The 15,344-nt window shown below is 40.0% G+C and overlaps 1 protein-coding gene across 3 annotated transcripts in view; it reads left to right on the top strand.

Moving 5' to 3' along the window:
• The window catches only part of mad1l1 (mitotic arrest deficient 1 like 1), a 610,531-nt gene that overhangs the window by 269,100 nt on the left and 326,087 nt on the right, over window positions 1–15,344 (top strand). For all 3 annotated transcript variants that reach the window (XM_055651367.1, XM_055651368.1, XM_055651366.1), the window contains one exon: window positions 11,914–12,118. In XM_055651367.1, the coding sequence (XP_055507342.1) occupies window positions 11,914–12,118 (205 nt within the window). The remainder of the gene's footprint in view (window positions 1–11,913; window positions 12,119–15,344) is intronic.

The raw sequence follows: 15,344 nt of genomic DNA, 5'->3' as shown, positions 1-15,344 counted from the left end.
TTAAAATAATACCCTAATATAAGTACATAAACGTTCCAAGTACAACCAAGACAGTACATAGTTCTTAGTTTAGTTGGTGTACGTAATGTTCAAGAGTTTGAGGTTGTTAAGAAGAAGCTGTCTCTGAACCTGGAGGTCATTGTTTTCAGACTCCTATACCTTCTTCCCGACAGGAGGAGTGAAATGTGAGTGTGGTGTGATTCCTTGATGATGCTAGCTGCCTTCAAGAGGCAGCGCCTTCTATAAATCCCTTCGATGGTGGACACTAGTTAATACATTTATGGATATTGACGGAATATGGGGTTTGCGCAGAAATGTGATAGAAACACAGATACATAGAAAATAGGTGCAGGAGTAGGCCATTAGGCCCTTCAAGCCTGCACCGCCATTCAATATGATCATGGCTGATCATCCAACTCAGTATCCTGTACCTGCCTTCTCTCCATACCCCCTGATCTCTTTAGCCACAAGGGCCACATCTAACTCCCTCTTAAATATAGCCAATGAACTGGCCTCAACTACATTCTGTTGCAGAGAATTCCAGAGATTCACCACTCCCTGTGTAAAAAATGTTTTTCTCATCTCAGTCCTAAATGATTTCCCCTTTATCCTTAAACTGTGACCCCTTGTTCTGGACTTCCCCAACATCGGGAACAATCTTCCTGCATCTAGCCTGTCCAACCACCTAAGAATTTTGTAAGTTTCTATAAGATCCCCCCTCAATCTTCTAAATTCTAGCGAGTACAAGCCGAGTCTATCCAGTCTTTCTTCATATGAAAGTCCTGACATCCCAGGAATCATTCTGGTGAACCTTCTCTGTACTCCCTCTATGGCAAGAATGTCCTTCCTCAGATTAGCTATGATATGATTTGCTACTTTCTTAATAGACATGAGGGGCCAAGTGACCTACTTCTCTTTGTTATCTTATGTTCATCATTTGCTATAAAGTACAAAGAGACATCCTGAGGTTGTAAAAAGACTATCAAAGTTTTTGTTCAATAATGTACTACATGATAAAGCATTGACATCTTAATCAAGCGTTGGCATCACCAAAGCTTTATAAGTTTTCATTCATTTTATAAGTATCACAGTGTGCACTGCAATATGTGGGAATGTTTTTGATTGGGTGCAGTTCTGGCCGTCCTAGTACAAGAAGGATGTGGAAGCTTTGGAGATGGTGCAGAGAGATTATAGCCTGAATTAGAAAGTATTAGTTAGGAGGAGAGGTTGGACAAACATGGAATAATTGATATTACAATTAAGAAACAACATATTATCCATGAGTATAGTCACAGTTTGTAGGCACCATTGCTGATGCTGCTCTTTTATTCTGCACTTCTAGTAACTTAATTTAAATTCCATAGCTGTACTGTCCAGAACACTTGGTCCATGCCTCTGGACGTAAGGTCTGGTAACATTACCACCTTATCATACTACCATTTATGGAGAAGTGACGTTTTGGTTTGCTGTCACATTTTAACATCTATATATATGAGTATCACTTTTTAAACAAGACATAGTTGCACTCCAGAAGCTGTTGGTAGCACTGGTTCTGTTTGGCATGTCTTCATGAATAACTGGCAGATTGTAAAACATTGGCATCAATGGTGTTTTCATTTAACTATGTCAACTAAAAAGTCCCAGACTAACTTTAAGTGAGAAAGACTGAGTGTCAAACAACAGGTAAAGCAAGGGAGTGTATAAAAATAGAATGCTAGATGTCAAGGAGTTGTTTGAGATTTTTGAATGTAACAGCCGTGAAAGGGTGTTCAGCTTGGTAGACTGATTGTCAGCAAAATCAGAAGTTTCTTTCCTTGTAGTGACAAACAAGGGCATAATTCCCAACATGTGAAACTGTCAACAACTGATTCCATCTGTGAATCATGCACAATATGCTGTGAACATTTCCCAAGGTCTCACTGATTGTTGAAGGAGCCTTCATTATTTTCTTAAACTGGAAGACATTTTGTATTCCATTCAAAAATCAATTTGTCATCAAAATAGAACAAATTAAATGGAACAGTGCACATGTGCCAAATTCATTTGATATTGGAACGAATCATGAAGTTGACTGCCTAGTAATTGTAATCATGATCAGATAACCAGTGCCTAATGTGTAATAACTAGGAACTGCACATGATGGCTTATACCAAATGGGTGGCAACAGATGAGTTCAGGTGAGGGGGGTTCCCTGATAGGCAAATTGTTGAATAGAAGCAGGTGTGAGCCCAAAAGAAATACAAAGCTTTTTTTAATTAAAGATACAGCACAGAAACAGGCCCTTCGGCCCACCGAGTCCACGCCGACCAGCGATCCCCGCACATTAACACTATCCTACACACACTAGGGACAATTTATTAATACACCAAGCCAATTAATCTACAAACCTGAATGTCTTTGGAGTGTGGGAGGAACCAGACGATCTCGGAGAGAACCCACGCACGTCATGGGGAGAACTTACAAACTCCATACAGACAGCACCCATAGCCAGGATTGAACCCAGGTCTCTGGTGCTGTAAGGCACCATGCCATCTAACTTGTTGAGGATTTTTGGTGGAAAGGATTGGGGGAGTAGGAGAGAAAGAAACCAGTGTATGGTCAGACAAGATTAGTTGTGGAGTGAGGGGAGGAATGTTGGGGGTGAAGGAAGGGGAATGGAAGTGTTTGTAGGAGTTACCTAAAATTGGAGAATTCAATGTTCATACTAATGGCTTAAAGGTATCCAAATGGAATATGGGGTACTGTGTGTGGTCTCAAATTCACCTGGACTATCAGTCTGAAGAAGGGTCCTGACCCGAAACATCACCCTATCCATTTTCTCCAGAGATGCTGCCTGACTTGCTAAGTTGCCCCAGCATTTTGTGTCTATAAATATCCAATGTGGTCAGTTTAGCTTGGAGTTTGGAAATGCTTGGTCAAAATTTAAGAGGGTTTTGCATTAACAGTTTGGAGGTGGTGAAAGGAAAAATTACTTTATATAAGGTTCCAGAAGATGATCAAACATCACTCATTAGGAGAAATCTCTTTTTCTTCTGACAACTTACTAGAAATGTTTGGATGCCAAGTTAAAAAGCCTGAATCCTTTGATCACACAGCCAATGGCTGTCATTTTGTTAACATCAATGAGCATCTTTCCTGGTCACAGAAGTTTATATTGGAACAGTGTGTAACGTAAAGAGGGGAACATTGCCCAGATTTCCGGTATCTTATTTGGCGTGCTTTGAAGAATTTCCAGCAGTGTAACTTGAAAATATGTCATAGCTATTTTTTATTAACTTCAATCCAACTTATCAATTTTTAATATATACTTTTGAATGTTGTTGTCATTGTAGTGACCTATAGGCAATCCATCTTATCATGCTTTGAACTAAAGACGGCAAAACCCTCAATGAATCACCATTATTGTTTAATAATTGCAATGATATTGAAAGTTTGTAACTTTTTTAAGGAGCACATTTGTTGTTTCCTTTGATTTATTTTTGGATTACATCACAATCTGAATTGGTACAGCATGACAATCTAATTGAGTGTAGTCTGTTCATATTTTCTGTACAAAATATCAGGCCCTTTGGCTCATAATGTTTATGCCGAGCATCAGATGAGACATCTCATCTGCCTGCATGTGATACATATCCCTCCATTTCCTGCACGTCCATGTACATATAAACATCGCTATCTGATTCCAACAAATAAAATTTGAAATTAATTTAATAACTGGAGCAAACTAGACTTTGAGAAACGTTTCAACAGATTGACAGTATTTCTGTTAACAGTTATAACAATCATATCAAAGAGAAACGCAGCGTGGAAGCAGGCTATTTGCCCTACCACTTCCACGTCAACCCGTGGGTACCAATCTGCGTTAATCCACCTCTTATATCACCTGGCCATAGCCTTCTATGCCTCAGCAATTTGAGCACTGGTCTAGGTACTTCTTAAATGCTGTCAGCGCTCTGCCTCCACCCTCTCTCATGCAGTACATTGCAGGTATTCACCACTCTGGATAAAAACGGTCCCCCCTCAGAGCCTCTCTAAATCTCATACCACATACCCTAAATCTACATCCTATAGTTTTACCTACCTCTGAGAAGAAGAATAGTTTCCTACAGCCTTCCCCATCTGCACCCCTCATAATGTTATAGACCTGAATCAAATCCCCTTTTCTGCTCCAGGAAAAAGAGACTTGACTTCTCCAGTCTTTCCTCATAATTGAAGTGCTCCATCCTGGCCCTTTTGCACCCTCTTCAGTGCGAACACATCTGTGATTTCTTTGTACATTCTCTTTTGGAACCTGGGTGCTGCCAGCATGGCCAATATTTATTGCCTATCCCCAATTGCCTATGGTGATGCTTACTTCTTGAACCACCCCTCCAGAAAGTGCTTAAACACTGTTTTTTAGTTTTAGAAATACAGCACAGAAACAAGTCTTTTGGCCCACCGAGTCCGAGCCGAACAGCGACCCCCTTACACTAACACTATCCTACACATCAGGGACAATTCACAATCATCAGTGAGAATCCTGACCTTTGACCTTATGATGGAAGGAAGGCCATTGATGAGGCAGGGAAAGATGGTTTGGTCTCAGACACTGTCGCAAAGAAATGCTCTCCAGCAACCACAACCTTCTTCCATTTTGCAAGGCATGATTCCAGCCAATGGAGTGCTTCCCTTTTGATGCCCACTGTTTTCAGTGTTATCACGTCGCTTGATGTCAATGGCAATCACTGTTACATCATCTCTGAACTTAAGCTGTGATGGAAGCTAGGTGGTTTTGTCATAACTGAATTGAGAAGCAAGTGTAGATGAGCAAGTGTTGAAAACTTGATTATGGCACTGTTGAGGATGCCTCCATTGCCACGCTGACTATGTTTTGAACATCCTCATGCCCGTGTGCGGACAGGACGTCGAAGGATGAGAAGCCGAAGCGAAGAAGTGGAGTCAAGATACCGAACGGAAACGACGCCTAAAAGCCAAATAACCGAACGGACATGACGCCTAAAAGCCAAATAATCGAAAGGGCACAACGCTGAAAGAGTGCAAACCCGAACGGACTACACGCTGAAAGGACAATACGCAGAACGGACATGACGACGAAAAGCCGCCGAACGGAGATGACGTCTCCGGGGACGGAATTTGTCCGAGACCTTGTCAGCGATTGGTCCAGACCGGAATATGAAATAAAACCCCGTGTGATTGGATCGCAGCAGCTTGGAGTCATTACCGAAGATCATAGTGTGGATTGTAAACGTTGATTTTTGTCAACGTTGCTTGGGGTTAAGAGGCTGGAATCTCTCTCCCACTCCCTCTCCCTCTCCCCCCTCTCTCTCCCCCCTCTCTCTGTGCCAAATATCCCAGCCTCAATGAAACCAATGTTTTAATGAAGTTCAACACAATCTCCTTGCCTTTGTACCCTGCACCTTCAAACCAGATCAGGCGAAAGCTGGTTCTGATATTTGTTTAATTTTGCCCAATGCATTTGATAGTTTTCTCTACAACTGACCCACTTTTCCAACCCGAAGGAAATCGCCGAGCGCAAAACGACAAGTACTGTCATATCACTGAACCGACTCAGGGAGCTAAGATATTCTTTAAAAAAACAGTAATATTTTTTCGTCTGGTTTCTCGATTCACACCCATAGGACCACTGGCCTTCATGATGCATGGTGGTGTGTGTATTGTGCTAGTCAAAATATAATTGTTACAGCGTTACTGTTGGTGTAAATATCTATGGAACTAATTTGGATTATTATTTTGTTAAATCAACCGAAAGTTCCTATCACACGGGGTTTTATCTTATATTCAGGAAAGTCCAAAAGTGGTGAAGCAAAATTAAAAATCCCCTCACCCTCCCGTCTCCCCCGGCCAGTGATGTGATGGATGCGGGGGTCTAGACCAATCACTGACAAGGTCTCGGACAAATCCCGTCCCTGGAGAGTCATGTCCATTTGGCGGCTTTTCGACGTCATGTCTGTTCCGCGTATTGTCCTTTCGGCAAGGAGTCCGTTCGGGTTCGTAACCTTTCGGCGTCGGCCCTTTCGATTATTTGGCTTTTAAGCATCGTACCCTTTTGGTTATTTGGCACTTGGGCGTCGTGTCCATTAGGTGAATTGGCTTTTCGGCGTTGTTTCCGTTCGATATCTTGGCTTCCACTTCTTCAACATCCCCTCCGGCTACCCACATGCCTATCTGAATTAAGCTGCATAATATTTTTTTAATCTCATAAAAGAAAATGATGTATCTGGTTTATGCATTACAGCAATATCCAAAGAATCCACTTTTAAAGCACATTGGAATATAGCATACCTGAATTCATACCAATTCATTTGGCTCCTGTAATGCCTCACTAGATCATCCTCTGAAATGTTCAGGGGATTTCTTGTTTGCCTCCAGTATTGCTGAGTTTTTCTGTGCTATAATTTTGATTGCGTATTTTGTAATTACTTTTGTAACTTGAGTTAGTAAGTACGTATTTATTCAGTTTCCATCAATGAACAGAAATGTTGAACTCATTTAAATTGCTGCACCGTCATGCCTCTTCATTGACTGCCCACTTGACCACAGAGCTTTTCTGGCAATGACAGTGGCCTCTCATTAGTTAAGTCAATAGGCATGACTGGAATATAGTGAAATTAACTTGATACTGGACTCCCAAAATTGATTTTATCAAGCTGGAAGAATAGCCTATCACAAAGAAATCGCACAGGCAGCAAACCTAAGAGCAATTTCAATAAATGCTTATTTACTTAACTTTTAAAACATTATACAGAGTGCTAATTAAGAATTGAAAGGGACATATGATTACAGTAAAAGATTAAATGTAATGAACTTTATACAAATATAACATAGTAATCTATTAAAATCATTTGAATATTCATTAAGGAAAATTAATCTCAGTCATTTGTTGGCCAGTGGTTAGGACTAAATATATCATTGTAAGCATATGATTTTCAGTGCATTTTAAAGTGAGACTTATTTGGTAGCTTAAATTTACAACTATTCCATCAATTTCCTTGGATTCTGGTAAAAAGGTGAAAAATAGTCTGCTGAATTACAGGCACTATCTTCAAGATTTTCTAATTAAACTCGCTTTTTGAAAATACCATAAAGCCTCAGGTTTATGACTACCTTTTCAGTATCATTTCAAGTATTTTTTACCATTATTAGTTCTGCTAATTCTGTGTCATATACTTTGAAAGTCCCAGATGCACACATTCAAAGCAGGTTGTTGCAGGGAACAAAATAATCACTATCAAAACGTCTAAAATTATAATATCTACTTTCAAATTGATTAAAATATTGCATAATATGAAAACATACTTCAAAGAAGTAGCAAATGCCAAGAATCAATTTACAAAAGTACAATAATTCAATGTCATGCTTCTGTGGTCGCTCCTAAATTACTTGAACCTTGCTTGGTTTTACATAAAACATCATCAGAATTGCTCAATTATATTATTGTCGTTAAAGTTGCTGCCATATATACATTGCACAAATATCCAAACTGCATTGCAATACGTAATAGAGATAATCATAGAGTGATACAGTGTGGAAACAGGCTCTTCGGCCCAACTTGCCCACACCCGCCAACATGTCCTAACTACACTAGTCCCACCTGCCGGCGTTTGGTCCATATCCCACCAAACCTGTCCTATCCATGTGCCCTCTGCAATTGGATCCTCAACTTCCTCATCCACAGACCACAGTCTGTTTGAATTGGAGGAACCACTTCATCCTCAGTAACAATTAGTACGGGAGCACCTCAAGGCTGCGTGCTCAGCTCCCTGCTTTACTCACTCTATACCCATGACTGCATAGCCGGACATAATGCGAACTCCATCATCAAGTTCGCCGACGACATCACTGTGGATGGACGAATCACAGATGGGGACGAGTCAGAGTATAGAAGTGAGATCGACCGACTGACCAAATGGTGCCAACACAACAACCTGGCTCTCAACATCAGGAAGACCAAGGAACTGATTGTGGACTTTGATAGGGGAAGGATGCGGACCCACAATCCTGTTCATATCAATGGGATGATGGTGGAGAGGGTCAATAACTTTATATTCCTGGGCGTGCATATTTCCGAAGATCTTTCCTGGACCCAGCACACCGATGCAATTATAACTAAGGCATATCAGCGACTCTACTTCCTGAGAAGATTACGGAGATTCGGCACATCGAAGAGGATTCTCCAAAACTTCTACAGGTGCACGGTAGAGAGCATTCTGACTGGTTGCATCGTGGCCTGGTTCGGCAACTTGAACGTCCAGGAGCGAAAAAGACTACAAAACATTGTGACCACTGCCCAATCCATCATCGGCTTTGACCTCCCCATCGTCGAAAGGATCTATCATAGTCGCTGCGTCAAAAAGGCAGCTAAAATCATCAAGGACACACACCATCCTGGCCACACACTCATCTTACCATTGCCATCAGGAAGAAGGTACAGGAGCCTGAAAACCCTAACGTCCAGGTTCAGGAACAGCTTCTTCCCTACAGCCAACAGGCTATTAAACACAACAACCAATAAGCTCTGAGCTCTGAACTGCAAAAGACTATATTATTGTTGCACTATATTTGCTATTTATTGAACTTTTTCGTGTTTACATATTCACATATTCTGTTGTGCTGCAGCAAGTAAGAATTTTATTGTCCCATCCGGGACATATGACATTAAAACAGTCTTCACTCTTGACTCTACCTGTCTAACTGTTTCTTAAATGTTGGGATTGTCCCTGCCTCAACTACCTCCTCTGGCAGCTTGTTTCATCCACTCACCGCCCTTTGTGTGAAAAAGTTACCCCTCAGATTCCTATTAAATCTTTTCCACTTCAACTTAAACCTATGTCCTCTGGTCCTCGATTCACCTACTCTGGGCAAGAAACTGTGCATCTACCCGATCTTTTCCTCTCATGATTTTATACACCTCAATAAGATCATCCCTCATCGTCCTGCGTTCCAAGAAATAGAGTTTCAGCCTACTCAACCTGTCCCTATAGCTCAGACTCTCTAGCCTTGGCAGCATCTTTGTAAATCTTCTTTGTGCCCTTTCCGACTTGACAACGTATTTTCTATAATATGGTGCCCAGAACTGAACACAATACTCTAAATGTGGCCTCACAAACATCTTATACAACTGCAACATGACCTTCCAACTTCTTTACTCAATACTCTGACTGATGAAGGACAATGTGCCAAACACCTTTTTTGACCACCCTATCTACATGTGACTCCACCTTCAAGGAACCATGCACCTGCACTCTGCTCTACAACTCTTCCCAGAGCCCTACCATTTACTGTGTAGGTCTTGCCCATGTTAGACTTCCCAAAATGCAACACCTCACATTTATTTCTGACTTTGAGCATGTATAAGGGTAGCAATGTGTTCTTTTCAAAGACTACAGTTTTGGTGCAGTTTTGAACTCTACATTATATAAAGCCATTGAAACAATGGGGTACAAGGAGGGGATTTATGCTTGTAGGTGAGATAATAAGTAAGTTGCTAAACAAGTACTTCACATCTGTATTCACAAAGGGAGGGACGTAGAATGTGGTGATTTTTAAATGGAAGGGTAGTTTGAGATCAAGTTCATGGTGGTGTGGAGGTTGAAGTGCACTAAGGTGGATAATTCCCCTGGGCCTGATGATATATATCCCAGGTTCTTAAGAGAAGCAAGAGAGAAACACAGAAAAATAGAGGAAGTAGAGGAAAGTTTGCTTGAAATAGAGAAGTGTATTTTCTAGTTACGTGAACTCCAAGATATTTAAATTTTTCCGTAGCAATTCTGAAAGGGAATTTTAGGAGGTGTGTCGGCTCTTGAGGTTCTATTGACATAATTTCACTTTTGTTCCAATTTATTCTATATCCTGAAAAGGAACCGAATTCCTCTATAAGATTTAGTATACTTGGAATGCTAACTTGGGAATTGGTAATATAAAGTAATACATCATCTACATATAATGATATTTTATTATTGGAATATTTAGTGTTATAGCCATGAATATTCGGATGTACTCTTATACTTTCCGCCAAAGGTTCAATCGCGAGGGCAAATAACAGGGGTGATAATGCACATTCCTGTCTATTGCCCCTGGATAGCTGAAATTTAGGTGAGAGTACATGATTAGTCAATATTCTGGCAGTCGGCTTGTCATATGGCAATTTTATCCATGAAATAACATTTTCTCCCAACTGAAATTTTTGCAATACTGTAAAAAGATATTTCCTATTCTACTTGGACAAATGCTTTTTCTGCGTCTAATGAAATAATTGATGTCTTCTTTTATCGTTCTATGTGAGTACATTATATTAAAACAGGCGTCTCAAATTGTTAAACGAGTGTCTCTTGGGTAAGGGCCTGTCCCAATTAGGCTATTTTTAGGCGACTGTTACGTTAGCCACCCTTCCCCCTCACTGACCCTCCCTCTCCTCCCCTCCATCCCCTCTCTCTGTCTCTGCCCTTCTCTCTCTGCCCTCACTCTCTATCCCCCCTCTCTAGATGCACCTGCGAGTTGGGGGCTCTGCGTCTGTGGATAGGGTGGTTATGGGGTAAAAGGAGCAAATTAATAATATTAATGTATCAACGGGGGTAGTTCACGTGTGTGCGGGGGGTATTTAGTGTGTGTGCGGGTAGTTAGTGTGTGTGTGTGTGACGCCGCATGCCGCCCCCTAAACCCCTCCCCCCCCAACAACCGCGCGTTGGGGGAACAACTTGGTCTAATATGATATAAATGGGGATTGTGGGGATGTTTGCTTGTTTGAACCTTTTCTTTGATTTACATCTTCTCGAAAAACCGACGCGGTAATGGTGAAATTTTCACATATTCTGGTAGAGATTTATCTCATGACTTCAACAATCCCCTTGTCTGTAAATTTGATTTATTATTTCCCGAGTTTTTTTACTAAAATTGATCACCAATCTGACATATTTTTAAATGGCTCCTCTCACTCACAGGAGCCCTTCCAGCCCCTCCCCTCCCCTCCCCTCCCTCTCCACCCCCCAATCTCTAGCCGCGCCTGCGTAGTTGGCAGTTATGCGTGAGTGGATAGGGCGGGGGATGGGGTAAAAGGAACAAATTAATAATTTTAATATAATATCAAGGGGGGTGTTAGTGTGTGTGTGGGTGGTTAGTGTGTGTGACGCCGAAGGCCCCCCCGCAACGGGTCCCCCTTGGTCTAGTGTCTTACTAACGATCACGTTTTTGAGGAGATGACAAAGGTGAACAATGAGGGTAGAGCGGTGGATGCCGTCTACATGGATTTTATTAAGCATTTGATAAAGGTCCCCATGGTAGGCTAATCCAGAATATTAAAATGCATGGGATTTGGTTGTGTGGATTCAGAACTGACTTACTGATAGAAGGCTTCTGATGGAAGGGTGTTATTCTGGCTAGAGGTTGGTGATTATTGGAGTTCTGCAAGGCTGTGTTGGGACCTCAGTTGTTTGTGATGTATATAAATGACATAAACATAAATGTGGATGGCTCAGTTAGTAAGTTTGCAGGCGACATCAAAATTGCTGGATTACTGACTGCACAGTGAGGAAGGCTGTTAAAGTATTCAGCTGGATAGAGATGAACTCGATTTCTCTTCATTCAATGAGATATAATTATATAAAAATCTACTTAACAATAAGGTCTTCCAAGTGAGTTGAAAGAATATGCCAACTTTTGCATCAGTTCACAATCTAATTTGGAATCTAATATTATTACTCGGGCAAGTGTAAATTGAACTATAAATATATCACATTTGTTAATTGTTGAATCTATGCTCCTTGTAATATGTGCATTGTTTTTGTTTTGGACAGCTTTGCTTTGAAACATTTCATGCATTTGGAAAGCAATTTATTATGCTGTGGCATCAGAAGCAGTTTACTCATGAAGTTAATATGGAGATTTCCTATATTTCAGGGTGACTATGATCCGAGGAAAACAAAGGTGCTTCACCTGAGCATGAACCCCATGAGTTTGGCAAAGGAGTATCGTGTAGCAGAGCTGAAAAGTCTGAAGGAGGAATGTGAGCAACTCAGAGAGAGGGTGCGGGGCCTTGAGGGAGGTGCAGAACATGAACAAGTGGGATCACTCAGAAACGTGCCACCATCTCAGGAAATTGCAGGTATCTTTTGTTGTTGGAAAAATACATCAAGTCATATATTACTAAGGACCTCAGCTGTGCCTTCTTAATTCTTCCAATGCTGTCTTCACTAATCTTCCACAGGGCATAAATTCTAATACACACAAATTCCTGCTCACTACTGCACTTGTTAATGTAAACTGTCTCATAGAATGAGCAATGATGCTCCTGTCTTGCATTTCTATTCCAATTGCTGCATGCCCATACTTGAAAAGCCTTGCCAACCCTGAAAATCTTCATTTTTTGTGTTCCTCTATTTTTGTCAACTTATGCAATGTGTATTTTTATATATTTATTTTTTTTAATTTTATTTTTATTAGCAGTACAGTAAATCACATTAATACATCGCATATATCTTATTACATTATGTTGTACCACTTCATTTTTTGAGCTTTAAAAAAGCAATGTGTATTTTAATGTGGATTTCAAATTTCTTTTGTAATCCTCAAAATTTATATAATGGCCCCCTTTTAATCTTATTACACAATTTAGTTAAAATGTGTCTAATTATGCCTCAGGGTATTTTTTTAAGAAATTAGTTACAAATTGTTATAACATTCTTTTACACTTAATTCTTTAATGAATGTAGAAAGGATTGCTGAATTGGTGAATGGAAATGTTACAAATATTAGTAATTTACTCACCATGCTGTAAAGTGAAGCAGGGAGGGTAAACTTTCCACACAATTATTTCTCCAACTCTTCTATTGCACAAAGGTCAGGTTTTTCCCTTCTCAGAAGAAGAACCGTTTTACTCCCACGGACCTACTGGTTGGTTGATACGAAATGGCATAGTAAGAGAGTTGTGACTGGTGTACTTTACCATTCAGGCAAAGCTCTGTAACACAGGAAACATAAATGAGGAAAAATATAAATTGAAAAAAAATGTATTGCACTAAACCCCCAAAACCATAACCCTAACTCTAACTGTATAGTCACATTCTACTGCAATATTATTGGATGTTTTATCCCATTTCATGTGGGATCTGCGTAGGGGAAGTTCATAGCGATGACTTGACACCTGAGTGTGTCTATTCATGTGCCCTACTGTTTGTGTGGTCACGGAGATACAGGTGCATGTCATCAGCACTGAGGCTTTGCAAAGAAGAATTGACGCGTACTTATTAAATAAGCAATTAATTGTTCATTGCTGAAGCTTTATACTGATTAAAGGAAAAATCCTACCCTGAAACACATTTATACTTTCTGATTGTTTTTAATAACCTGCTTTGAAAAGCATTTAATCAGCACAACAACAGGGTGTTTGGAAACTACAATATAGATTAGCGCAGTCAGACTTTAGCAAGTATAATAAACAGCTTAAAGTGACAAACAAAAGCAAAATTGGTGAAAGCTTTACAGAAACAGCACATGGAAATTGTTAAGGATTTAGAAAATCGTCAAGACATAAGCCTATATTTTGTTTTGTTAATTATGTAGTTATAATTATTTCTATCTGGGTACTGCTGAATATCAATATTTTCAGAGTTAGGTAGCTAATTAACCTATCTGTTATTTGTGGATTTGTTTTTGGTTGAAAAGTTTTACCATTTCAGAATACTGCAATTTATGTAGTTTTCTGGACCAATTTCTTTTGGTTTATACCTCAATATGACATTCCTCATCTTTTTGTATTTACCTTGTCAAGAAAGATAAAAAATGAATTAACTTACTTTTAAACATTGGAACATCAACAAGGCTCAGCCATTTGGTGTTATTCTTTTATAATATAAATCAATTTTCCTTTGCAACTTTAACATCACTGTAAATGCAGCATTCTCTTTTGCAATCAAAGCCGCACAGCCAAAGAAGTCTTACTTGCTTCACAGCCAACGGAGTCTTACGGGCCTGTCCCACTTACGCGACTTTTTCAGCGACTGCTGGCACCTGTCCTTGGTCGTTGCAGGTCACCGAAAATTTTCAACATGTTGAAAATCAAGCGGCGACCAGAACAAGGTACGACTCTTTAGACGACTACTCACGATCATACAGGCTTCACCCCACGACGTGTCGCCAGGGTATCGCCTTTATGGTCGTGAGTCGTCTCCTCAGTCGCCCAAAGAGTCGTAGCGTCTTTCTGGTCTCCGCTGGATTTTCAACATGTTGTAAAGTTTGGGCGACCTGCGACGACCTATGACTGGTGGTGGTAGTTGCCGAAAAAGTCGCGTAAGTGGGACAGGCCCATTACTTGCTCAAAAACATTGACGCTCTGGCAAGCTAAATATATATTTTTGCTTTATTGTGATCCAATTAAGATCAGCTGGACAATGCTTTATTGCCTGTGACTATTGTAGGTTTATACAGTAATGCCCATCTGACATCAGATCTAATAGCTTAAATTTAGCAGGATGGAAGATATTGATAATTATTTTTTTCTCTGTCATGCTTGGAGCCCACAGGTTTTGTATTTTTGTATCTTTCCTCCGTTTGCTGTACTTTATCAGATAAATAATTCAGTTTTATTTTTACCTGATTTTTGGCCTTGGGATCTGTTTCCTGTGGTGCACAGGCTCAGATTGCTTCTTCTTATCTCTAGTTCCCATATTTTGTCATGCCTAGCCTCATTCATTGATTGACATGATTGATGCATTGATACTTGTCCTGAAACAAAAAAAATTACTTGAAGGAGACAGCGCACATCTGTACATGATTTTAGGGATGATTTGTGGTTTGGTTATGAAGTAGATATTAGACTGATCTCAAACTTTGGGGGAATATGTAACAGAAGTTCCCTTTGGATTTACAAATTGGGCATAAAAACAATAATTTAACTACATCTTGGAAAGCAGTTGTTGATATGATGTTAAACTCCTTGTTAATCAGGTTCTGAAGCTGTCAATTGAACAATTCCTCTTGCAGAAATTGCTTATTAATATTCAATCATAATGATTTCAAATTGTGTTTGATTCATGTCATATAAATAAATGCATCAATTTTCGTCACTTAACAATATATGTTTAAAAATAATCGCATTTGATGGTTGCGATTTGTGAGATTTGTATTTGTTTTGTTTAGTTTTGAGATACGGAACAGAAACGGCCATTCGGCCCACTGAGTCTGCACCGACCAACGATCCCTGATTTACACTGTCTTATACACACGAGGGATAATTTACATTTATACCAAACCAATTAACCTACAAACCTGTACGTCTTTGGGAGGAAACGGAATATCTCGGAAAAAGCCACTCAGGTACGGGGACAACATAC

This window comes from Leucoraja erinacea, chromosome 20, assembly GCF_028641065.1.
Source record: "Leucoraja erinacea ecotype New England chromosome 20, Leri_hhj_1, whole genome shotgun sequence".
In the NCBI taxonomy this organism is placed as follows: Eukaryota; Metazoa; Chordata; class Chondrichthyes; order Rajiformes; family Rajidae; genus Leucoraja; species Leucoraja erinaceus.
This window is presented reverse-complemented; position numbering and strand designations above follow the sequence as displayed.